The 26372-nt window shown below is 41.8% G+C and overlaps 2 protein-coding genes across 4 annotated transcripts in view; both read right to left on the bottom strand.

Annotated features, from left to right (window-relative positions):
* Nucleotides 1-8537, bottom strand: part of LOC106572445 (prickle-like protein 1) — a 44322-nt gene extending 35785 nt beyond the window's left edge. Inside the window, exons 1-2 of one of the 2 annotated variants that reach the window (XM_045696225.1) lie at nt 8448-8537; nt 8256-8340 (exon numbers count right to left, since the gene is read on the bottom strand). In XM_045696225.1, coding sequence (XP_045552181.1) covers nt 8256-8297 — 42 coding nt within the window. In that variant the 5' untranslated portion in view covers nt 8298-8340; nt 8448-8537. Of the gene's footprint in view, nt 1-8255 lie in introns of both variants that reach the window. The other variant, XM_045696224.1, reaches the window with a different exon arrangement.
* A 6125-nt stretch (nt 8538-14662) lies between these two features.
* Nucleotides 14663-25906, bottom strand: plp2b (proteolipid protein 2b). Of its 2 annotated transcripts, none has more exons than XM_045696223.1 (5): nt 25604-25906; nt 18108-18263; nt 17805-17903; nt 17524-17638; nt 14663-16619 (listed from the first exon to the last, which is right to left on the bottom strand). In XM_045696223.1, the coding sequence occupies exons 1-4, from the start codon at nt 25697-25699 to the stop codon at nt 17534-17536; spliced, it is 456 nt and encodes a 151-aa protein (XP_045552179.1). In that variant the 5' UTR covers nt 25700-25906; the 3' UTR covers nt 14663-16619; nt 17524-17533. The 2 variants fall into 2 exon arrangements, with proteins under 2 accessions (XP_045552179.1, XP_014002104.1); XM_014146629.2 differs by having other exon boundaries at nt 17542-17638.
* Nucleotides 25907-26372: the final 466 nt, after the last annotated feature.

The following is a 26372-nucleotide window of genomic DNA, read 5'->3' as shown; positions in this document are numbered from 1 at the left end:
TATCTAAATCAATCATTACAAGGTAGAAACAAATTAAAAAGTTAAACATAGCCTGTTTGAACGTCTTGTGTATACACCCAAATGTAAAATGGCAAGAAGGTGGGGATAAAGGGACTGTACTGTACAAACGACTTCTGGGTGACTGGACCTTTCTGTTCTCATTTCCTAATAAAACTTTCAGACATGGTGACTGATCTCAGGGGGACAGAGAGGGGGAAACCCCCAACTCTAATCACACAAGCCCAACGGTACGAAGTACTGAGAAAGTAAGTCCTCGTCAAACGTTCCCCTCCAAGTTGCTATTAATAAAATACGAATACAAACATGAAAATATATATTTTGTACTTCATACCTTGTACTGAACACACACGCTCACACATAACTACACAGTCTCTCAGCCAGAGAGTAGACTCTTTTGTCTGGGGAATGCGGCGACCCATGTTAACACGTGTGCTAAAACAAACAGTTAGTGAAGCCACATTGCCCTCTGCCATACCCACTGATCCTTGACATGTGCAACTCTCCACCAGAGCATGGGACTTCCTGGGAAAGTCCAGCAAAGTGTGTAATAAATACAGAGAGAAAAACGGGAGGAAAAGACCAATCATGTTTCATTGACAAATGGAGGATTAGAATACTGGGGAGATGTAACGAGTGTCGTGTGTGGAGGACCAAGACGCAACAGGGAAGTGTATACTCATCTTCTCTTTAATATATAAGAAGGAGAAACAAAATAAACACGTATACAATTAACAGAAACGACACTAACAGTTCTGTCAGGTGACAAGCACAAAACAGAATACAACTACCCACAATCCACAATACACCCCTAATTATAGGACCCTCAATCAGAGGCAACGATAGACAGCTGCCTCCAACTGAAGGCCCCAACACCAATAAACTAAACATAGAAATACAAATGACTAGACAGAACATAGAAATAAACCAACATAGAACAATAACCAAAACCCTGGACTAATAAATCAAATACCCCTCTCTACATGGACACATACACACAACCACCCTGAACCACATAAAACAAATACCCCCTGCCACGTCCTGACCAAACTAAACACTAACAAATAACACCTTTACAGGTCAGAACGTGACAGGAGAGAAGAGAGGAATGGAGAGAGGGCATGCAAATCATGCATTATGGGTAGAGCAAATAACAGAAGTACTACATACTGTACAAAGCCTGCAGAGAAGGAGCATAAGTAAATGCAATAAAGATGCAAAAAATGTTAGCTAACAACTGTTAGGCCAGTACAGTACTGTTCGGTTCAGTACAAGTGTGGTTAAATCAGTATACAGTGCATTCGGAAAGTATTCAGACCCCTTCCCTTTTTGCAAATGTTGTTACATTACAGCCTTATTCTAAAATGGATTAAAAAAAATAAAAGGCACACACCTGTCTATATAAGGTCCCACAGTTGACAGTGCATGTAAGAGCAAAAACCAAGCCATGAGGTCGAAGGAATTGTCCGTAGAGCTCCGACACAGGATTGTGCCGTGGCACACATCTGGGGAAGGGTACCAAAAATGTGTACAGGATTTTAGGTCCCCAAGAACACAGTGGCCTCCATCATTCTTAAATGGAAGAAGTATGGAACCACCAAGACTCTTCCTAGAGCTGTCCGTCTGGCCAAACTGAGCAATCAGGGGAGAAGGGCCTTTGTCAGGGAGGTGACCAAGAACACGATGGTCACTTTGACAAAGCTTCAGAGTTCCTCTGTGGGGATGGGGAAAAAATTCCAGTAGGACAACCATCTCTGCAGCACTCCACCAATCAGGCCTTTATGGTAGAGTGGCCAGACGGAAGCCACTCCTCAGTAAAAGGCACATGAAGAATCTGCAGAGAAGAATGGGAGAAACTCCCCAAATACAGGTGTGCTAAGCTTTTAGTGTCATACCGAAGAAGACTCAAGGCTGTAATCACTACCAAAGGTGCTTCAACAAAGTACTGAGTGAAGGAACTGAATACTTACGTAAATGTGATATTTCCGGTTTTTGCGTTTTCATTATGGGCTATTGTGTGTAGATTGATGAGGGGAAAAAAACAATATAATCATTTTTAGAATGAGGCTGTAACGTAACAAAATGTGGAAAAGTTCTAAGGGTCTGGATACTTTCCGAATACACTGTACTCAGCAGTGAAATCCCAAACATATTGACGATAAAAGCACACTGCTCTCTGACCTTAAAATCAATGTAAACATTTATGTGAGTTGATCAATGCCAGGAGTCATATGTTCAGATAATGGTTGTAGGCCTTGAGTTATTGTACTGCATATGAATGCCTTTATAATAGTGCATAAACAAGAAACACAAGGTCAAACTCCATCCTCATAAAGCTGATGCATTCTGCTCATGGACTAAAAGCTCATGGACTAAAAGCTCATGGACTAAACGCCGGTATTAGAACAGTCCCATCTGTAAACTGATCCAGACAGAAATGCATCCAAACCTGCCAAGCTGGTTCTAATTAACTCCATGGCGCAAACAGAGAGAGAGAGGGGATGTTATCTGCATATCATTACCATGACGAATAAAGTTTGTAATGGAAACTTCAGATCCATCATACAACTTTGACTCCTTTAGCTTTGTTTTCCTTGAATGAAGACAAGAGCAGCGAGGAGAAATGCATCATGTGCTAGAGAACATGCGAAGGAGATGATGTCAAGAAAACTCTCACATACTAAGTCAAAGTAATGTGGGTTATTGTGGGTTTCCTGTGTTTCCTTCAAATCTCTTAGAAAGAGATAATATACATCAGGTTTATGGCCCTGCAGTGGGTTAGCCTATTTTGCTTTCTGACGTAGGGGATGTGATGGGTGGGGACTGCTGACGAAGGAAGTGAGGTAATAAACTGCATGTGTGACGTACAGTTGAAGTGGGAAGTTTACATACACTTAGGTTGGAGTCATTAAAACTTGTTTTTCAACCACTCCACAAATGTCTTGTTAACAAACTATAGTTTTGGCAAGTTGGTTAGGACATCTACTTTGTGCATGACACAAGTCATTTTTCCAACAATTGTTTACAGACAGATTATTTCACTTATAATTCACTGTATCACAATTCCAGTGGGTCAGAAGTTTACATACACTAAGTTGGCTGTGCCTTTAAACAGTTTGGAAAATTCCAGAAAATGATGTCATGGCTTTAGAAGCTTCTGATAGGCTAATTGACATCATTTGAGTCAATTGGAAGTGTACCTGTGGATGTATTTCAAGGCCTACCTTCAAACTCAGTGCCTCTTTGCTTGACATCATGGGAAAATCAAAAGAAATCAGCTAAGACTTCAGAAAAAACAATAGTACGCAAGTATAAACACCATGGGACCACGCAGCCACCATACCGCTCAGGAAGGAGAAGCATTCTGTCTCCTAGAGATGAATGTATTTTGGTGACAAAAGTGCAAATCAATCCCAGAACAACAGCAAAGGACCTTGTGAAGATGCTGGAGGAAACAGGTATAAAAGTATCTATATACACAGTAAAACGAGTCCTATATCAACATAACCTGAAAGGCCGCTCAGCAAGGAAGAAGCCACTGCTCCAAAACCACCATTAAAAAGCCAGACTGCGGTTTACAACTGCACATGGGGACAAAGATCGTACCTTTTGGAGAAATGTCCTCTGGTCTGATGAAACAAAAATATAACTATTTGGCCATATTGACCATCGTTATGTTTGGAGGAAAAAGGGGGAGGCTTGCAAGCCGAAGAACACTATCCCAACCGTGAAGGACAGGGGTGGCAGCATCATGTTGTGGGGGTGCTTTGCTGCAGGAGGGACTGGTGCACTTCACAAAATAGATGGCATCATGAGGGAGGAAAATGATGGGGATATATTGAAGCAACATCTCAATACATCAGTCAGGAAGTTCAAGCTTGGTCGCAAATGGGTATTCCAAATGGACAATGACCCCAAGCATACTTCCAAAGTTGTGGCAAAATGGCTGAAAAACTGAACTGAAAAAGCGTGTGCGAGCAAGGAGGCCTACAAACCTGACTCAGTTACAGCAGCCCTGTCAGGAGGAATGGGTCAAAATTCACCCAACTTATTGTGGGAAGCTTGTGGAAGCCTACCCGAAACGTTTGACCCAAGTTAAACAATTTAAAGGCAATGCTACCAAATACTAATTGAGTGTATGTAAACTTCTGACCCACTGGGAATGTGATGAAAGAAATAAAAGACGAAATAAATCACTCAACTATTATTCTGACATTTCACATTCTTAAAATAAAGTGGTGATCCTAACTGACCTAAGACAGCGAATTTTTACTAGGATTAAATGTCAGGAATTGTGAAAAACTAAGTTTAAATGTATTTGACTAAGGCGTATGTAAACTTCTGACTTCAACTGTATACACACATCCTACTTTAGTTACTGCCTATGACCTTGATATCAGCTTTATCTAAAAAGATTTTTCTTGTTATTACAAGGTGGGGATCAGATATTGTGTGTTTGTTCTCAGGCTCATGCATGTTATGGCTATGTGGACACAGCAGTCAGATGGACTGTGAGGGCCACAGATAGTTAGGTAAAGGGTTGAACCTAAAAGCTGACCAGTGCCATCATAGTCATATAATGGCAATTTTAGGTAACACTTTGGGGTACTATGTCCTGGCAAAATAAATATTGGGGGTCCGCCGTACGGGTAAAAACATTAGCCTATCACAATAATTAAAAACAAAATGTCAAGAAAGCCTACAGTTATTATACAACTATTTATCAAATCCTCGTTAAAATTTGCGAATGGTCTTGAAAACGGGTGGTATAGCCTACACTCCAAAATGTGACGTGGTTCAACGAGAACACTGACATTTTGACAAGGCAGAGACGAGTGGCCGAGACACGCGGACAGCAGTGGATGCATAAATTCTAGCCTACACTCTTAGATAAAAAGGGTTCCAAAATGGTTATTTTGCTGTCCCCATAACAGAAACGTTTTTGGTTTCAGTCAGAACCCTTTTGGGTTCCATGTAGAACCCTCTGTGGAAAGGGTTTGTCATGGAACCCAAAATGGTTCTACCTGGATCCAAAAATGGTTCTTCAAAAGGTTTTTCTATTGGGACAGCTGAAGAACCATTATAGGTTCTGGATAACACCTTTTTTTTCTAAGAGCGTAATGACAATTGCCAAAATGTTGTGTATCAGATTTTTCTTTCCATTCACCATGTTTGGAGGCTGAAAATACAATGAGTGTACAAAACATTAGAAACACCTTTGTAATATTGAGTTGCACCCCCCCCCCCCCCTTTGCCCTCAGAACAGCCTCAATTCGTCAGGGCATGGACTCTCCAAGGTGTCGAAAGCGTTCCACAGGGATGCTGACCCATGTTCCACAGTTGTGTCTAGTTGGCTGGATTTCCTTTGGATGGTGGACCATTCTTGATACACACGGGAAACTGTTGAGCATGAAAAACCCAGCAGCGTTACAGTTCTTGACACAAACCGGTGGACCTGGCACCTACTACTATACTCCGTTCAAAGGCACTTAAATATTTTGTCTTGCCCATTCATCCTCTGAATGGCACACATACAGAAGCAATGTCTCAATTGTCTCAAGGCTTAAAAATCCTTATTTAACCCGTCTCCTCCCCTTCATCTACACCGATTGAAGTGGATTTACAAGTGACATCATTAAGGGATCATATCTTTCACCTGGATTCACCTGGTCAGTCTATGTCATGGAAAGAGGTGTTCTTAATGTTTTGTCCACTCAGTGGATGTATGTTAGTGATGTGCAGTTTGCAAACTATTGTTTTGTTTTTTTAACAACTCTTTTTACTGATTCGAGAGTCATGAATGGTTTTTCTGAGTGACTTTTAGTTGTTTGTTAGACCTGCTAGTGCTGGCCGCTATGAGCCCTACAGCAGGATTAATACACCCTCCTCTAGCTCAATGGCTCCAGACACGCGCTCCGACCACCAACTGTCTGTCATTATGCACGCAGGGAATAAATAGATAATGAGTGTAGAGAAGAAAAATACATGTTTAGAACTCATAATTGATCGCATGCTGCAAGAATGAACCAAAACATACACAGCCTCTGCTCAACAAACTCGAACTCGAGAGGATTCATTTGGGGGGCTGCAGTTCATGAACAACATTGTGCTTATCACCCTCACGGCAGTCAAGCAATGCATTCCGCCAAGAGTCGTTCACAATCTAGTCCGGTTGCGGCCACTACTACATGCTCTGGGCATTAGACCTTACTGACTCAAATGAACTAAATGGGTTTAAAGATTTGTTATTTTGACTGAATGAGTCGAAAAGATCAGAGTCCGTAAAAAGAGCCGAACTTCCTATCACTAATAAACATGCGCGGGTAGCTTAGTAAAGGAGCCCTGAAGTGATTATTTGACAAGCGCGTGCACGCATAGGAGGTCCCTTACCGGGAAGTAATGTATTCTACTTTTACCCCTCCTTATACTCATGTTATAACAATGTAACTATGTAGTAACAACAATGTTACAATGCATATAAGAACAGATGCTGAAATGGAGCCAGCAGGGTGTTTAGCTTAGTCATAAAACAGAATGTTTTACGTATAGTTTTCCCCCTGTGTTTGAGGAGTTCAATGTTAACAGTGGAGAGGTCAGGGGTCACAGGCCTGTGCAGCCTAAATCACTAAAGGCATGCTGGGTTGAGTTGTTACACTCCGCACTGGGCTGGATACATCAAACACACAGCCTGCAGGGAACGCTTCCCCTTACCATCAACACCACACACATCTTTCTCTTCTCTCGGGAATGGTCAGGAACACATCCCCATTCCTTTTGAGCGGTGACAATGCCATACTGCATGTTAACGTCATACAGCCTTTTGTTTATCTTTGCATTTCACAGGTTCTGTACCTTTTGTGATGCACGTTGATTAGGTGATCAGGTTTTTACCTCAATTGCATCTACTGTACACCTGGGATAACATTTGTTGTCGTCAATAGGGATTTAATACAAGCACTTCAGTCAGGGATATATTTTCTGTAAAGAATGCTTTTATTGCTTCCTGAAAATGTATCCTCTCTTTGACTAAGACAGGCTGACACCAACTAAACTCACCAGCTGGCTTACTGTGTTGTGTCTTGACCTCAAAACCACCCTTTCAAGTGATTCATAACAAAACTGAGTAGGCATAATTCTGCAGCTTTTGCATGTCTTAACTACCTGTGTTTTTAGTTTCCAATGGGAGGATTGCTTCAGGCTACTAAAATGACGCTGACTAAAAGCTTTATTCACATTTTGGAAGCTCCTGCAGAGGAAAGGAGACACGTACTCCCTGGATATGCCTTATGTGCCTTCTTGAAATTGCAATAATAACTCTTTAAAATGTGTATGTATGAATGTCTTATATAATGCCCACATAACATTTCAACTTCTACTGAAGTTCTTATAGAATCGATACTGTAGATACAGAGCAGTCATGAATACAGCAGACCCTAAATGGGACCATGGTGTGGATCTGGTGTGTGTGGCGAGTTCCACATGCCAACAGCCCAGTATAATTATAGTGGGATTCACTTTTAAGGGCATTGGAAATGTTCCAAGTCTGCTAGAAGCCAGATGTTTAGTATAACAACAGCTTACTAGTCCTCCATGACTGAATGGTTCAACTCCCTTACTGACAAAAAACAATGTCCTTCCTGGCACTAGTCGTAGGTGTAAACTCAAATGCATTGGTGAGTCAATGTTCTTAAATAAAAAAATTTTTTAAAGACTACCTTGCCTTTGAGCAACAAGTGTGCGTACATTTTTAAAACGATATGAGTGTGTGTCACACAGAGCTCCCTAAGAGTGTGCGGGCTGGGGTCGGTGAGTGGTAGGCTATACTTTGGGCTATAAGTTGCCAACCTAACCTGTGCAGGTAAATGCCAATGACGTAGGTGACCGTACGCCCCTCCCACGCAACCATGATTCATCTCAACTCAGAAAACAAAGAACGGAATATCTGTAAACTAAATCAAGAGAACTAAAGCAACTTGTCCAATTATATCATAACGCATAGGCAGGTCTATAACCAATCCGAATAACACAACGTTAGCAAAAAACAACCACATAGCCTATTTTGTTCTGCCAACTTTGATAATCTTTATTTGTAAGTTAACTAGATACACTTCGAAAAGCTATTATATGTCAATAATGTCTTAAGTACGTTCCAGATAACAGTAGGCCAATACCACGGACTGAAAAACAAAAAAACTAAGTACAATGTTTAAACCTGTAGTTCTGGCCATTCTACTTACCGAGCGATTCGACCGTCGTTTTTTAGATCCGCGCTTGAACATGTCGATGGTTAAAGAACAAGTGGCTTCGTTGTTTCCAAATAGTCTGGGAGAGTATTTAAATAGGTAGATACATGAAGCATCTAAATTCACAGAACGTAAAATATGTTCCGATAAACTGTGTCCCAAATACAGCACAAAAATTGTACAAACCCCCTCTTCTTGGAGTTTTACGCAGTCAATTTGCTGGAGTCGTCTGAAAATTACTGACGCATACGTAAGCACGCAACACCGAGATGACTGCACTTATTGAGCACGGAAGAACACTGTACTGGCGTTGAGGGTCTTCAATATTGCCCATCTGTTGCATTAAGAAAACACTCGGGCCATGAGGAGTCAACTTTTTAAAGGTGGAGTGAACCAGGGGCATCATGCACCCCAAAACATCTGAAGGGGAACAAAGTACATGGGGATGGGTGCGGGGTGGTCCTGAGGGGGGGCTAGGCCCTCACCCGTAATTTGAAGAATTTCGCTTTTTTTTTCCAAATAGACTTAAGCATAATGATTATGGGTATGTAAAATATGTATATTTTCCTGCATATCTAAGCATACCTCTTGAGCTGTCTGTAGCCTCCTGACTGGTGGCAATTTTTTGTAAAGAAACTAAATATGTGTTATGAATACTCCATAAGCTCCTCTTGCTGGGTTAGGCGCCACTGTAGCTCCGCTGAGTCTATTGCGTTTTTAGGTGAGGTATTCTGTAATGTATACTCAGGGAGAAAAAGGTGTAGATTCACGCACAGAGCGCGGCAGATGTTTATTAAGCCTTCGCAGAAGGCAGGAATCATGGTCGCAGGCAATGGTCAAACACAGGTAGGTAGTCAAAAACAAACAATACCTCACAACCATACAAACAGAAAGAACTGAACTAAATAGGGAGCTGTTGAGACCCGGTGAGAAATGAACACAGATGAAATCAATGAACAAAAATGAAAGACAGGGCTACGTTCCAGAACACAAAGAAACAGGGCTACGTTCAAGAACACAATGAAAAATAACACAAGGTTGACTAAGAAAAGAAAAGCAGAACCTTACAATATGCTTCTCTGCTAAAATCTGGGTAAAAGATTGAAAGGAATGTGAGTCTTATTCAGTACATTTAGTTATTGCTTGCTTTTCTAAAGCAGGGGTCTTCAACCTTTTCTTGTCCAGGGAACCCCACCCAGGCATACCAGTGACCCCCATAATATGTTTGCAAAACATGTTTCTTTCCACATGTCTTGGCTTACCATCCGATGAATGATAATGGCAAGGACAAGTAATCAACATTTTAAAATGAATAGGTCTGGTAGGTAAACAGTTTTTTTTCATTTAATAAGCAAACAATACCTCACAACCATACAAACAGAAATAACTAAATAGGGAGACACAGGGAGAGTGTCTCAGGGAGAGCTGGATGAGACCAGGTGAGAAACAGACACAGGTGAAATCAATGAACAAAAATGAGAGACAGGGCTACGTTCAAGGACACAAAGAAAAATAACACAAGGTTGACTAAGAAACAAAAGCAGAACCTTACAGTACCCCCCCGGCACCGGAGGGTGCTGCGGGCGAGGGAGCAGGGACGGACGCCTACCTCAGGGGCGAGGTCCGGCAGGTTGGTTTGACGAGGTCGGGGACTGACCCAACGTTCTGCATCGAGGTTGATGTCCAGACGGTTATGGTGAAATGCCTGAATCATCTCTGGGTCGAGGATGTCTTGGTCGGGGACCCAGGACCGGTCTTCAGGCCCATAACCTTCCCAGTCCACTACGTAGTGGATGCGACCTCTCAGGCGTTTGGAATCAAGGATGGCCCGTATGGCGTAGTCAGGTTCCCTCCGACGTCCAACGGTGGGGGCGCACTGCGGGTAGAGACTGGAGGATGAAGAGGACTGTAGGTGACCGGTTTTAACAGAGACCCATGGAAGGATGAGATTTTATACTGACAGGGTAACTGGAGGCGGTACGTCACAGGGTTGATGCGATGTGTTATCTTGAAGGGACCAATGAAGCGAGGACAGGGGAGGTGGATGTCTCTGGTAGAGAGCCACACACGCTGTCCGGGATGAAAGAGTGGAGTAGGTCTGCGGCGTCTGTCGGCAAAGCGTTTCTGGGTATTAGAGGTTTCCTGCAGATGCCGGTGAAAAGTCTCCCATACCCGCTCACTGCGCCGAAACCAATCGTCAACAGATGGGACAGTACCAGGCTACACCTCCCAGGGAAACATGGGGGGGTTGGTAACCAAGGACACACTGAAATGGAGTAAGGAGGAGGGATGAGTGCATGAGTGAGTTCTGAGTGTATTTGGCCCAGGCCGTATACCGACTCCAGTCGTGTGGAGAGGCAGAACATTGTTGGTGGAGATACTTCCCTATTTCTTGGTTCAGGCGTTCCGTCTGCCCATTGGTCTGGGGGTGGTACCCGGAGGAGAGGCTAAGGGTGACCCCCAGTCAGTCACAGAAGGCTCGCCACATTCGGGAGACAAACTGGGGCCTGCGGTCAGAGACAATGTCCTCTGGGAATCCCATACAGATGTAACACCTGCTGAAATATACACTCAGACAATTCCATGGTGTTAGGTAAATGAGGAAGGGGAACCAGACGACACATTTTTGAAAAACGGTCTATGACAAGGATGGTGGTGTTACCAGAGGATTCAGGAAGGCCTGTGATGAAGTCAACAGCTATGTGGGACCAGGGTCTGTTAGGGATTGGCAAAGGTTGAAGCTTCCTGGAAGGGAGATGAGGGCTTTTGGTTTGGGCACAGATTGGACAGGAGAGTACGTAATCCCTTACGTCAGATGGCAGTGAGGACCACCAGAACTTCCGGGCTAGAAGGTCGGTGGTTCGTGTAATGCCCGGATGTCCTGACCCCAAGGACGTGTGGCACCATTGCATCAGTTGGGGTCTAACAGCTGCTGGTACGTAACTCCTCCCAACTGGTGTCTCAGGAGGAGCCAGGTCTGAGGTTAGGGCTTCTTGTATGGTAGAGTGAACCTCCCACTGTACCGGTCCCATAATGCAAGAGGAAGGAAGAATGGGTGTAGGGTCTGAGTTACTGGTCAAAAGGTCAAACTGGCAGGAGAGAGCATCAGCTTTTACGTTTCTTTCCAAGGATGTAAGTAACATGAAAATGGAAGCGTGTGAAGAGAGCCCAGCGGGCTTGTCTGGAGTTTAACCTCTTGGCTCCTCTGATATATTCCAGATCAGGTTGCGATGATCTGTTAGGACGAAAAAGGGATGTTGTGTGCCCTCCAACCAGTGGCGCCACTCCTCGAGGGCCATCTTGATGGCGAGGAGTTCTGTACCCCACATCGTAATTCCTCTCAGCGGGGGATAACTTCCTGGAGAAGAAGGCACAAGGATGTGATTTGGGAGGTGTTCCCACCTGTTGAGAGAGTATGGATCCTACTTCGGAGGCATCCACCTCCAGGGTGAAAGGAAGGGTCGGATCAGGTTGGCAAAGGACAGGAGCTGAGGTGAAGAGGTGTTTCAAGTTGTTGAATGCAGTCAGGGTGGTATCAGTCCATTGAAGGGTCTTTTGACTGGTAAGGGCAGTGAGGGGAGCAGCGATAGAACTGAAGTTCCGAATGAACCGACGATAGAAGTTGGAGAACCCAATGAAACGTTGGAGTTCCTTAATGGTGGTGGATTTGGGCCATTTACTGACGGCGGTGACTTTGTTCTCATCCATGCTGACCCCTCCAGGTGTCAGTACAAAGCCACAGATATTTACCAAGGTTACATGGAAGGCACTCTTTTCAGTCTTCACATAAAGGTTATGGTCAAGGGGTCGTTGAAGAACCTTTTGCACATGCTGTGTGTGTTTCTTCAGGGAGGAGGAGTAAATCAGGATGTCATCAATGTAGATGATGAGAAAGCGGTTGATCATATCCTGGAAAACCTCGTTCATAAAGGATTGGAAGATGGCGGGGGCGTTCGTAAGGCCAAATGGCATGACCAGGTATTTGTAGTGCCACCAAGTGGTGATATAGGCCATCTTCCATTCGTTGTCTTCACGTATACGGACAAGGTTATATGCACTTCGCAGGTCGAGTTTAGTTTAGATGTTGGCACGGCCCACTTGTTCAAGGGTTGTTGGGATCAGAGGGAATGGTTCTTGACCGTGACGTCATTCAGGAAATGATAATCAACACATGGACGGAGACCACCGTCCTTTTTTCCAACGAAGAAGAAGCTGGACACAGCCGGGGAAGAAGAAGGATGAATGAAACCGTTTGAGTGATTCATCAAATGTAGTTCTCCACAGTCCTTCAGTGGGGACACTCCAGGGAGTAAGTCAATAGCACAGTCTCCTGGGCGATGTCGTGGCAGAGTGGAGGCCTTGACTTTGCTATGGGTTACGGTACCGGGCATTGGAGGAGTAGGGATAGGCTGGCGGAGAAGATGTTAAATTTCCTCCATAAGCTCCCCTTGCTGGATTAGGCGCTGTTGTAACTCCGCTGAATCCATTCTGTTTTTAGGTGAGGTATTCTGTAATGAATACTCAGGGAGAAAAAGGTGTAGATTCACGTGTAGTGCGCGGCAGATGTTTATTATGCCTTCGCAGAAGGCAGGAATCATGGTCGCAGGCAATGGTCAAACACAGGTAGGTGGTCAAAAACAAACAATACCTCACAACCATACAAACAGAAAGAACTGAACTACAGTTGAAGTCCCTAGTTTACATACACTTAGGTTGGAGTCATTAAAACTCGTTTTTCAACCACTCCACAAATTTCTTGTTAAAAAACTATAGTTTTGGCAAGTCGGTTAAGACATCTACTTTGTGCATGACACAAGTCATTTTTCCAACAATTGTTTACAGACAGATTATTTCACTTATAATTCACTGTATCATAATTCCAGTGGGTCAGAAGTTTACATACACTAAGTTGACTGTGCCTTTAAACAGTTTGGAAAATTCCAGAAAATTATGTCATGGCTTTAGAAGCTTCTTATAGGCTAATTGACATAATTTGAGTCAACTGGAGGTGTACCTGTGGATGTATTTCAAGGCCTACCTTCAAACTCAGTTCCTCTTTGCTTGACATCATGGGAAAATCAAAAGAAATCAGCCAAGACCTCAGAAAAACATTTGTAGACCTCCACAAGTCTGGTGCATCCTTGTGAGCAATTTCCAAACGCCTGAAGGTACCATGTTCATCTGTACAAACAATAGTACGCAAGTATAAACACCATGGGACCAAGCAGCCGTCACACCGCTCAGGAAGGAGACGTGTTCTGTCTCCTAGAGATGAACGTACTTTGGTGTGAAAAGTGCAAATCAATCCCAGAACAACAGCAAAGGACGTTGTGAAGATGCTGGAGGAAACGGGTACAAAAGTATCTATATCCACAGTAAAACGAGTCCTATATCAACATAACCTGAAAGGCCGCTCGGCAAGGAAGAAGCCACTGCTCAAAAACCACCATAAAAAAAGCCAGACTACGGTTTGTAACTGCATATAGGGACAAAGATCGTACTTTTTGATTAAATGTCCTATGGTCTGATGAAACAAAAATAGACCTGTTTGGCCATAATGACCATCGTTATGTTTGGAGGAAAAAGGGGGAGGCTTGCAAGCCAAAGAACACCATCCCAACCGTGAAGCACGGGGGTGGCAGCATCATGTTGTGGGGGTGCTTTGCTGCAGGAGGGACTGGTGCACTTCACAAAATAAATGGCATCATGAGGGAGGAAAATTATGTGGATATATTGAAGCAACATCTCAAGACATCAGTCAGGAAGTTCAAGCTTGGTCGCAAATGGGTCTTCCAGTAGAACTCCCAGCACAGTGTGGGTACATGTTGGATCAGCTGAAGGGTTGTTGGAGAATTTGGGAAAAGCAAAAGGAGATATATATTTGTTTATGGTCTAACAAAAGGCCTACAAAGGGTCATGGGGTTTACTGAGGAGGATCAACCAAAGATAGTGGAAGGGCATTTGTTTATCTAGTTTCCTGAAAATCATACTAAATATGTTATTTAGGTCAAGTCAAAATTAAAACAATGAGTAGTAATTGTGGATAGTATTTTGCCGCATTCCATTTTATTTGCTATTATTGGGCCCATTTGTGAAGAAGAAAATGAAGTACAGAATGAACCCTGGTCATGTTGAAAGGGCAGCTGCTTCCATCTTGTGGTAGCTTGAGAGATAGCCCTCAGGTCCTTGTACATGCCACAAACCAGTATACACAGTTGTTAGCCTGGCTAACCAGAATCATTGCTCTGGCCAAACGCTACTCCACACCACCGGAGGTATGTAGCAAACGACAGAATCAGAATAATTTAGTGTGAGTCGTCAGGCTAGTAAGTACTATGTATATAACAACAATGTGATTATACAATTTGTAATAGCACAGTTATTAGAGAGGTTCATAATTATTTAGAGTAAAACAAATGGCTTTTATTGTGCAAAGCATTGTGAATGCAGTGTTTCAAACACACAAAAAGGATGAAACAAGAAATTAAAAATCCTGTTAGAAATAAAACACTGAGGCCAAATTATACCTTGCAAAATTAATTTTATATTTCGGAGGCAAGGTAGCATTTACTAAAGCATATTAAAATTATAACATATGGTTCCTGAAATGTCAACCACACAGTTGATAAAATAACCTTCTCTGCTAATTAATTTAATGAACTGCTTATTCTAAATAAACAATTTAAGAGTTTTCTATAACTGCATACAGACTGTCTAAATCCCTTAACAATGGTGCACTAACTGAGGTAACATTTCTCTTGTACAACACAAAATGTCATTAAAATATCTTCTTTACCATTGGTTAAAAAATACACAAAAAAACAGGTAAGAAACACACTTAACCTGAGTTAGATTTGTGAAAACCAGGATGATGAAAACATGTGTGTTTCCTATGGCAAGAGTAGCCTACTAACGAGAAGTTCTTTGGTGGCAAAGGAACATTAACCTTACTATGGGGGCAGAATGAATGGTGGTCAGTAACAGTGCTAGTCGAGAAGAGAGGCAAAATAACAACCCATAAAATGAAGGCACTACAAATGTTTCCAGGTAGGCTACAACAAATGCTGTATTAAAGGCACTGTGTGAGAGATGTAGAGCTCTATTGATAGTATGCATTACTGTACAAATAGCACTATGCAGAGTGTACAAAACATTACGAACTCCTCTTTCCATGACAGACTGACCAGGTGAATCCAGGTGAAAGCTATGATCCCTTATTCATATCACTTGTTAAATCCACTTCAATCAGTGTAGATGAAGGGGAGGAGATAATTGAGACATGGATTGTGTGTGCCATTCAGAGGGTGAATGGGCAAGACAAAATATTTAAGTGCCTTTGAACAGAGTATGGTAGTAGATGCCAGGCCCACCGGTTTGAGTGTGTCAAGATCTGCAACACTGCTGGGCTTTTCATGCTCAACAGTTTGCCGTGTGTATCAAGAACGGTCCACCACCCAAAGGACATCCAGCCAACTTGACACAACTGTGGGAAGCATTGGGGTCAACATGGGGCCAGCATCCCTGTAGAATGCTTTCGACATCTTGTAGAGTCCATGCCCTGACAAATTGAGGCTGTTCTGAGGGCAAATGGGGGTACAATTCAATAGTAGGATGGTGTTGCTAATGTTTTGTACACTCAGTGTAGCTAACGATATCACTGGTCACAAGGAGAACATTGACTAAGTGGCAGCTAAATTTGACCAGCACAATTATAATATATTAAAGTGGGAATATTGAAAGGGCTTTGCCGCTGAGGTGAAATGTTGATGATGCAGAAAGAATGCCGTTTGTAGTAATTTGTACTAAAACTGCAAAGGTAAACAGCTGATGTTACATTATGTTATATTAATCTGAGCACCTCTATGGATGTAATACTACAATCTCATTACTAATACAAACCAAACCTTTAGTAGTGGATGTAATACAAACAGACATCTTTTGACACATTAATTAATTAGATCAGAAAACAAATGATGTATGAAAACTGACCAAAGCTTTTCACCTTCTTATGCTGCATAATATTTACATCTTTCCCTTTTCGGTAGATGGTAGAATTGTACACCGAGACTGGAATAACGCTTGTCAAGGGAATCCCTCCTGGAATTGACATAATTCTTTTGAACATGCAGATCTCAATGCAGTGTAACATTCTCCTCTGGGTCAGCTATAGATGTACGGTAGATGTTTCTCTCTTCTGACCCCAACATTGGTTAATTTCTGCTATTAATCTCTTCATTTGAGCATCAAACTTCCTTCCAACCTGCTGCACTTCTTTCTCTCTTCATTGTCGACTCCTCCTGCACAAACTTCCTTTTTCTTTTTTGGGGGGTATAGCTTTGAGTGCTTAAACTCTGTCGTCTGTAAACAAAGCAGAGAATAGAACAAATCAAATTCGGTGAGAAAATGTCTGTCAAAACTGTAGTTGGGTCGTTCCACGAAATGAGTGACTTTTGAGTCCCTTCGATATTTTAAGTAAAAATTGTGCACCAGTTATTGCATTTTAAATGCCCGTTAGATTCAATTAAGTGCCCTTCAATATAGACCACATGGAGAATTCAATAAATCAGATTTTCAATATGAATAAAGACTTGCTAAAGTGCCAAAATTCAGCAATGTGGTTCAGACTGACACCCTCTGTGACTTCTAGGAAGATTTTAATCCAATTAACCCCAACATTTCTCCAAGTTTCCACCATCATTGTAAAGCCCTAGTTATTTTGTTGCTTTGACAAAGTAATTTCTGAAGATGATTATTTAATGTGATTAGTGATTCATTTACGTCTGTCCCTCATATTAAGGTCAACCCTGTTCCGTGAACTTAACTCTAATCTTTTTGTCCATTTTCTGGTATTTTGTGGTGGAAAACTGAGCAGGTCAAGCACAACACATCCACCCTGTTACCCATATACAGACAGGATAGAAATGTTATAACATTTTTTTTTTTTGTGAAGCTTGCATTGCTCATCCCCGTTTCACACAAAAAGCTTCCATTTCCCCTGTCAAAAGGGGATTTATGGCTGATTTAAGATGAAATCGTGAACCTTGTTACTATCTCCCCTGTTACTTTATTTGGCACTTCCTATAGTCATTTTTATTTATTTAACCTTTTGCGATGGGAAAATGTGTTTATGAAGTTGAACATGTGCTCTTTATGACAAAATGTTAAAATGAGGTGAAATCAAATGTTATTTTCTTTTTACCAAATTAATTCTCTAAAAGGCACCGAATTGGTGGAACGATCCAGTTCATAGCAAAGCTGCAACCTTATCTAAATCACCCACCAGTGGGCGTTGCTGTGTGCTGCCTGGTGCTCTTGATGACCAGAAAGATGGTGTAGGCATCATAGGCAAACAGGATCCCAGCCAGCAGGCCAAACACCTAAGGGAATGGAATAACTGTTAATATAAACATATTCTAAGCACCAAGTTCTACTTTTCAGTGATTAATTGGTCTGAAGTATTGGAGAGCTGAAGAAGTAGGCAGTTTGAAATGCTCTAGTTTGTTTCTATTACAAAATCTCAGGGTGGTTAGACATTTGACTCACCCCTCCTGCAATACGGGCGCCGTCCCCGGCTCCACCAATCACACAGATCAGAGAGGTGATAAGGTACAGGGCTGCACCAATAGTAGCACGGATAAGATCCTGAGAGGAAGAGACCAACATTAGTGAATGATTGTCCTTCTAATGGCACTTGGAAAGTCCTTGTGTTACTGTCTGGTTTTATGAATGTATCTATAATTTGTGTCTGTGTGCTTCTCTTTCTGTGTGTGTGTGTGTGTGTGTGTCTCTCTAGGCATGTGTGTGTGTTTGTGTGTGTCTATGTGTAAACATATATACTGTACTCACACTCCAGATCCAGTTGACCACCTGGAAGGACTTGTCCATTTCCATCATGAAGACGACAAAGAAGATGATGGCGAACACCATCTCACAGATGGCCACTGCAGAATAACCTCCATACAATGATGCAGCATAGCAGATTAGGATGATAAAACTGATGAGCTGAAAGAAAAGAACAGACAATTCATTTAGAGAGAGAAAGAGGAGAGGAAAAAAAAGCCTGCATGAAAATATTCAGTGTAATATATGTTTATAAAGGTACTTAGAAAATGCCAAATCTGTAGGGCAAAAATTTATTTTATGCTCAATTAATCTGTAGCCGAATTGCTTGAATTTGGGATGTTATTCATAACATTTCCTTTTTAGGAAATTACTGCTACGTATCCCAGAATCCTTGGGGAACGTCTTGCTGTAGTTTACAACAAACTAACAATTTGGCTCCAGATTCCTCCCTTTCCTTTGAATTAGCAGTTCAGGTTGAATGATGTGATTAAAACTCATCCCAGACAGCAGATCAGCAGTGATAGGAACAGTCATCTCAGAGTCATTTCCACCACATGAACATGGTATGACAGTTGACTTAAGACCATATTTTATCCACGATAGTCTTCTACTCCAAGATCCAGGCTGAGTGAGACCAGGGGGCAGCAATGTCAAATGGACAGACACCATAACTGCCATGTCAAACAAACAAACAAGCATCTCCCACATCAAACAGGACACAATAACCACAATCTATACGGGGTTAAAGACCCTGTGGTGACGCAACGAAGTACACAAACAACCGAGGCGGTCACAAAACACATGCAACAAAAAAAACATAGTAGCCAACATAGCCAATCAGTTTAGAAGCCTATATCACACTGAGTAAGATCCCCAGTGATCTTTTTTTATCAGAAACATGTGCATGTCTTTCTTTAACATGTTGCTTTAATTGTATCTACAGAGGGGTCTGTACCAAGTCAAGAATGCATTTTTCCATCAGAAAAAATAAATAAAAAAATCAGCTGGCATTCCCTTCAGTCCATTCCAGTGAAATAGGGTCAGTGTGGAGAGTACATAAACTTGGACAGCCCACAGTGTAGCAGCAACACCAGCCCTTACTGAATCTCTCTATTGTTGCTGCTGTTGAGCTATGATTCTGGGTGGGTAGATATATTTAAATACAACCACAGGCAGGTTTTGAAAGAATGGTCACATTTCATGGTGCCACTCGACATCACAAAGCCTTTGTGAGGATGACAAAGATGTTACTGACTTAGATGTTCAGGGAAGATATTGGAGATTGTCAACTTTGCTTGCAATTGCAAAGCTACCCTTTTTTTCTTTGATTTGAGGGATAAAATAATATATATGAACTGGCTTACTGCCACAGAGCAGTAAGCCAAGTTAGGGCAAACCCAGTAAAAAGCGTGGTAGTAGCCTACAGATGATGCAATAAACTGCCCCCTCCCCCCCCAGCACACATCAGTGCTTCGTGTGTTCCAGAGACTGGCACGAGCTGCCTCTGTGCACTTGTGGGGTGGCCGGGGCGAGGGGCCTACACAATGAGGCTCTATTCTATTCTGGCCTCAGCCAGCTGCTCTGAGGGGAACCGGCTAATGAAGAGGTCGTCACACGGAGAAACACCCACTATCCAAAAGCCCTTCACAACAAAAAAGGGACTGCGATGTTGACATCTCACTGTTACACCACAGGAAAAACTGCTCCATTTCTGACCAGACTGAAGACCCAGATGGAATCTGTTCAGTCCTCAATACGCTGACTATGGAAAATGACCAACATTTTGTCAATGATTACAGTCAATATATTAACAAACTAAAAACAGGAACAGAGTGGCAACCAAAAACACAGAGAGATGTAACTATACACAATCTCACACACAAAGAAATGCCAGGAAAAGTTAAACTGATGTTTCAACGGAACTGGCTTCTCTGAATAGTATCGGGATGAGAGGCAAAATACCATTTCTAAGCACAGTAATAAGAACAGAACAAGCTACTGCAATGCCTACATCACTCAGCTTACATAGAAGCGATTGCTCATCATCCAGGGAGAGTCCCACTGACTATGTTTCACTTTGACATTAGCTAGCTTTCACAGAAGCATGTTCAAAACCAATGAACCAATTAATTGTTTGCGCTACAAAGGTAAAAAGCAAATCAAACATTCTTCGTCCCAATTAAGTTTCTATGTGAGAATTGGCAGAACAATCTGAGAAACCAAAAATATTTTTGGGGCTAAACTGGCATGGAATCACCCTTTTGGAGTATGGCTTCCATAGGCCCATAGTGTCAATCCTTCACAGTACATGGGGTTACTATGAAACATTGGGTGAGGAAATGAGTATTTCCCAACTGATTAATGATGGCAAGAGTTGTCTTCCTGTGTATCTCACATCACATGATCCTCCTCTCCCTGCTGGAGTATTCTTTGGCCTGTATGAACTACAGTATGTAAACTGTCTGAGACACCTACCATCTCTCGTCCTGTGACTTTCATACTTTCTCCCGGGCTGTTGTGATGTCATCCACCTGACCTGTGCAAGCTAAGCGATTCCTGCGTTCTTTATCCCAGGCTGCAGCAACCTCACACATCCTCTGGAATTTCCATTACCTCTGCAAAGCACTGACTCTTAACGTGTGGTGAAACACTGACCTCGGGCATCTGAGTCTAGGAACCCCCTTGCTAGAATAAACTCTACACATACACAACATGACCAAAAGTAAGTGGACACCTGCTCGTCGAATATCTCATACCTAAATCATGGGCATTAATATGGGGTTGGTCCCCCTTTGCTGCTATAACAGCCTCCACTCTTCTGGGAAGGTTTTCCACTAGATGTTGGAACATTGCTGCGGGGACTTATTCAGCCACAAGAGCAGTAGTGAGGTCGGGTACTGATGTTGGACGATTAGGCCTGGCTCGCAGTCGGCATTCCAATTCATCCCAAAAGTGTTTATCTGTCAAACCCAGATTCGTCCGTCTGACTACCAGATGGTGAAGCGTGATTCATCCCTCCAGACAACGAGTTTCTACTGCTCTAGAGTCCAATGCCATCGAGCTTTACACCAGTCCAGCCGACGCTTTGCATTGAGCATGTTGATCTTAGGCTTGTGTGTGGCTGATCGGCCATGGAAACACATTTCATGAAGCTCCCAACGAACAGTTCTTGTGCTGACGTTGCTTCCAGAGTCAGTTTGGAACTCGGTAGTGAGTGTTGCAAACAAGGACAGAAGATTTGTACGCGCTACGTGCTTCAGCACTAGACGTTTGCACTTGACAATAACAGCACTTTCAGTTGACCGGGATAGCTCTAGCAGGGAAGAAATTTGACGAACTGACTTGTTGGAAAGGTGGCATCCTATGACGGTGCCGTGTTGAAAGTCACTGAGCTCTTCAGTAAGGCCATTCTACCACCAATGTTTGTCTATGGAGATTACATGGCCGTGTGCTCGATTTTATACACCTGTCAGCAACGGGTGTGGCTGAAATAGCAGAATCCACTAATTTGAAGGGGTGTTCAAACTTTTGTATATAAAATGTATCTATTTGCAGAAATGGTAAATTATCTTTTACTTTTTAATAACTTATGAAAGAGATTAGGTGGTGAAAAAACACACCAATCATGGAATGGGGTTGTTCAATGACAAATGTATTTGGTTTAAATCTATCACTTGATGGTTTCATTTCAGAGAGACAAATTATCATGTTTTGCTGCAAAGCGCAATATATCTGCCTCACTCTCAGAGAAATAAGTAGCACTGCTAGGTTTTACACAGTCAAATAACAAATAACCTTTTTAGTAAAGAACTGTACAAATGATACATTTGTGACATCAATACAAAACACTTTTTTTTCATGAATTAATACAGTAATATGAGATCTGTATGTAAAATAGCGACATAGTTAGTCCATTCATTTTATGATCGCTAGGTGAGACAACCACATAAGTCAAATATACAGTATAGAAATATTAAATTCCAGCTAAACAATGGATATATAGTGTTTGCAACAAAACCCATTTTAATGGATATCTAAAATCCTTGAATTAAAAATCTGAGAACAGTAATATTTTACACACACATGAAGCAATCATTTCTAATGAAAAAACACAAATGTGAAAAATTGGTGGATATAGTGTTTTGGAAAGAAACTTAAAATTCTAGAACTCGCTAGAATTCTATTCTATTCTGTTTCATTTTATGAGAAAGCTCTGAGTTACCACCCCCTTTAGAACAGAACACCCACCATACCCAATAGTGCTTATCTTTACAAAAGGAGAGATTCACCAGTGCTGATTTCTTAGGGCAATGAGAACACTGAGCAACAAGATAGGCAATCAGTATGCATGCAGCAACTCCACCAGAGTAGTGGGATGGCCCTCTTCAATGCACTTAGACATGGGTAACAAAGCCCCCAAAGGACACTTACTACCCTACAATACATCTCATGGATGTAGAGCACATTAAAAGGGGTCTACTGTGTACAAACACACTTGGCCTGCTTGAAGTTATTCATGTCCATTCCTGGAGTGCCTTTACATACATCCTGGTTAACTCAATCCAGATGGCTTTAGCATAATGTTGAAAATAAAAACATAGTTTGATTGGCCTGTGCATAATTGTGGATGTCATCTGCAGTGCATTCCTCTTTCCATCAAACCATGTACCCACTTTGTCTCTCTCTGGTTGTGCTCAACAGTTGTGTTTGTTCTACATTTGATGGGCTCCTGTGTGGCGCAGCAGTCTAAGGCACTGCATCTCTGTGCTAGAGGCGTCACTACAGACCCTGGTTCGGTTCCAGGCTGTATCACAACCGGCCGTGATTGGGAGTCCCATAGGGCAGCGCACAATTAGCCCAGCGTTGTCTGGGTTAGGGTTTGGCCAGGGTAGGCTGTCATTGTAAATAAGAATTTGTTCTTAACTGACTTGCCTAGTTAAATAATGGTTAAATACAAAAATATAGGCTGGATTTCAAATGTCCATGTATGACTGGACATAGGCTACAGTTTGCTGAAGGATGATTAAATAAACCTTTACTTGAATTTGGCCACAGTTACATGCTGACCAGACTGGACAAGTCGCGTGTGCGAGCACTGCAAAATAAATGTACACATACATGTTATTCACTTATTGCACCCACACTGCTCGCGCGAGCTCATGCGTGGCCAGGTCGCTAAAATAGAAATTGGTTCTATTTATGACGCTCAACGTGCTGCAAGTCCGTCCTCTCCCATCTGGTTTTTAGAAGCATATACCCACGTGGGGGATTGAAAGATGAACTTAGGTCCATTCCGGTCAGTTGTAGTAATGCTGTAAAGTTGGTTGCCAACTGCCATATAAAGTCCAAAGAAGAAAAGCCATATAAAGTCCAAAGAAGAAAAGCCATATAAAGTCCAAAGAAGAAAAAGAAGCCTGAAGGAAGGAGGAGAGACGACGAGAAACAAATTCGGTTTACCCTTTTATCTGTGGATTAATTGTCAAAGTAGAGGACCTTGTGCATTTCAGGTAAAATAACAACCCAATGTTTATATACCAGGACAAATAAACAAGCAACAGCAAGCTAGCTAGCTAAATTGGCATAACTGTTTAATGCTTTTTGACCTGTCCCCAAATTAATATAATTGGTTCAGTGTTTGTTTTGATATTTCAACCTGCGTGTCCTGATTGCTTCTGGTGTGGGTGAACAAAATCAATGTGCGCGCAATGGTGCACGCGCATGTCCAGTTTGGTCAGCTTGTTAGTCTACATAACAAGGTTTTAATTTTTTTACAATTTTTTTTATTAGTTTCTATTTTTATTTGAAATTCAGTTTAGTTTAAGTTAGTTTTAGACCTGATTTGCTAGTTTATTTTATTTATTTTTAATTTCAGTATTAGGGACAGAAAGCATGCATGGATAACAAGATCCCAATTTGACTTAAGATTCTGATGATTATCCACATTTATCCAAAGTCAAATTTCGAAGTTGGTCCAAAAGTCAAATTTCATAGGTGTTTTCAAAAGCCTGGTTTGCTGCTGCAGCTGCCACTCCTTTATGTGGCTCCTCCTACATTAATTCCGAATGGTTAAATGAAGGATTAAGGTTTGGAATAGCCCCATGAAATTGAAACTAAATGGTTGGTATGCAGATGCTGCATGGACATTTCACCAGTAAAATTTGAAGAATTATTATTATTAATTGACAGTGAGAAATGTGAAGGGAGGGAGACAACAGAAAATGTATTGGTAAAGTAGAGGTAAAGAAAAAAAACACTCGCAGAACGTTTCGGATCTCCAACTCCGGTTAAATTGATCCAGGGGGGGCCCCTGGATTTAAAAGGAATATTGTCGAGACAGGAGCAAAAATATGGTGGAAGGAAAGCCCATATACTAATCCAAAGCTTTTTACATGTAGTAGTATATGTAAGAATCAAGTTAGCTACCTAGACATTTTTTCCCCTGTTAGCTGGTGATAGCTAGTGATAGTGATGCATAAAGTAGGCCTATTTGAAACAACGTCATCTCCTGACCACATTTTAACAGCCACATTCAGTACCATGAAACCCCCCCAAAGCTTGAAACTCCCATTGAAAATCCCTTTACAGTTTAGATTTTTTTTTTTAAATTTATCTTAACATAATTCATGATGGTTATTTTATTTTAGTTCGTTTTGGGGTCAAAGATAATAATTTCAGTATAGTTTTAGATGGGTTTGTTAATTATTTTTATTTCAGTTAAAAAATGTTTATTAGTTTGCGTTTTAATTTCAGTTTACTATAATAACCTTGCTACATTAATGAGCACAACGTCAAAGAGAAGGAGTTTTACACATTTACAGCTAGGTAGTAAATGTGTCAAATTTCTTCGGCATGCCAACTCCTTATCAATCTTAGGGAGAGGTCTGTCATCCTTCCATGACTAACTTTCACACATAATCATAACTATTATGTATATCCTGTAGTATGTGACCCTATGTACACTCTGATTTTCAACCTAAACTGTCAGCATTTGACTGTTGCGTGCCAAATGAGGGGAGCTTCACGCACAACACCACATTAGAAGTGACAGGTGGAAGCTCTTAACCCTTGGCCTACAAACCCAGCCCCTACCTCCAAGAGCACATGGTTCTCCTTCTAGGTCCAGTTCCTCTAAGTCCAGACAACTGTGTCAACGATTTTAAAATGGCCCCATTCATTATCATGCTATGATCAAATCATTGGAATACCATCATGGAAATACTCACAGATCTGTATTGCAAAAACGGCTGTAGGTAAATGAACTACACCCACATAGCCTATTCAGTTATGATGTAAGATACCATTTTGTAAAGTAGTAGGTTCACTTATTGCTTAATAGAGGCCTACGTGAGGTTATGAATGCAAACCTAAAGTAGTATGTTGTATTTCTACAACAGACCTTTCATTCATAGTTTGGAAACTCCTAAATCGCAGTAAGTTTAGGTTGCAGCAGTAGTCTACTCCTTGTGTGAGGCTTTAAGAGTAAATGGAAACAAACGTACTATTTCTGCAGCAAGAATAGTTCCTTTTCGGGTCTTCACGTAGCCCTTCAGTTTCTCCAGGCAGCCCGCAGCGACACTGGCATCTGTATCAGCCATAACGAATATAATTTACCAGCGAAGTATAACGGCTGAATATTGCAATGTTGCAGAACTCAACGAAGACACAAGTTACATTCAGTAGGGAAAAAGCGGACTGCTGTTGCCTCCTAACTTCGGGGTTTTTCTTCTCTCCAACTTGCGAGTCCTTCGAATGGGTGAGTAATGGCAACTTCCTGTACTAAAGAACAAAATTGGAAGGAGGGAGTAAAGACGGGCAAACGGGGCGTTGGCTTGAACTTTTCTCTAGAGATTTAGGTGGGGGTACGGAGGTGGGTTTGCTCCAACTGTTGCTGTGATTCATAACTGTTGCTGTGATTAATTTATGGAAGTTATTTATCGTTCATTAACATTAAAGCCATCAGCAATATTTTCTTCTCAAGTTCAGTGGGCAGAAACTAATGGAAAGCATTAGACATATCCTATGCAGTTGCTGTGTGACAAGCCTCTCTTTGCTTTGGCAACACCGTCGACTATGTTCTTGACAACGTAACTAGAACTGCCTACTGGTAGTTTGGTGCTGTTAGGCACATAAGGGAAACTACTTCTTAGTGCGCAGCTTTCTCACCGAGGGGGTGTGAACAGTTGTTTTTAGAACAAACCGATTCGGAACAGCTGCCCACGGCTATGCATGACACGTTACCTTTTTGTAAAATGTGTTGTTTCATTTACT

Source organism: Salmo salar, chromosome ssa15 (genome assembly GCF_905237065.1).
Source record: "Salmo salar chromosome ssa15, Ssal_v3.1, whole genome shotgun sequence".
Classification (NCBI taxonomy): Eukaryota; Metazoa; Chordata; class Actinopteri; order Salmoniformes; family Salmonidae; genus Salmo; species Salmo salar.
This window is presented reverse-complemented; position numbering and strand designations above follow the sequence as displayed.

What these genes read in the sequence shown, in the direction of transcription:
- plp2b (XM_014146629.2), bottom strand. Translation starts at nt 25,699, where the DNA reads ATGGCTGATACAGATGCCAGTGTCGCTGCGGGCTGCCTGGAGAAACTG. An exon ending in CTATTCTTGCTGCAGAAATA is followed by an intron (nt 18,264 to 25,603) that starts GTACGTTTGTTT and finishes CTTTTCTTTCAG; the next exon opens with CTCATCAGTTTTATCATCCT. An exon ending in GCGCCCGTATTGCAGGAGGG is followed by an intron (nt 17,639 to 17,804) that starts GTGAGTCAAATG and finishes CCATTCCCTTAG; the next exon opens with GTGTTTGGCCTGCTGGCTGG.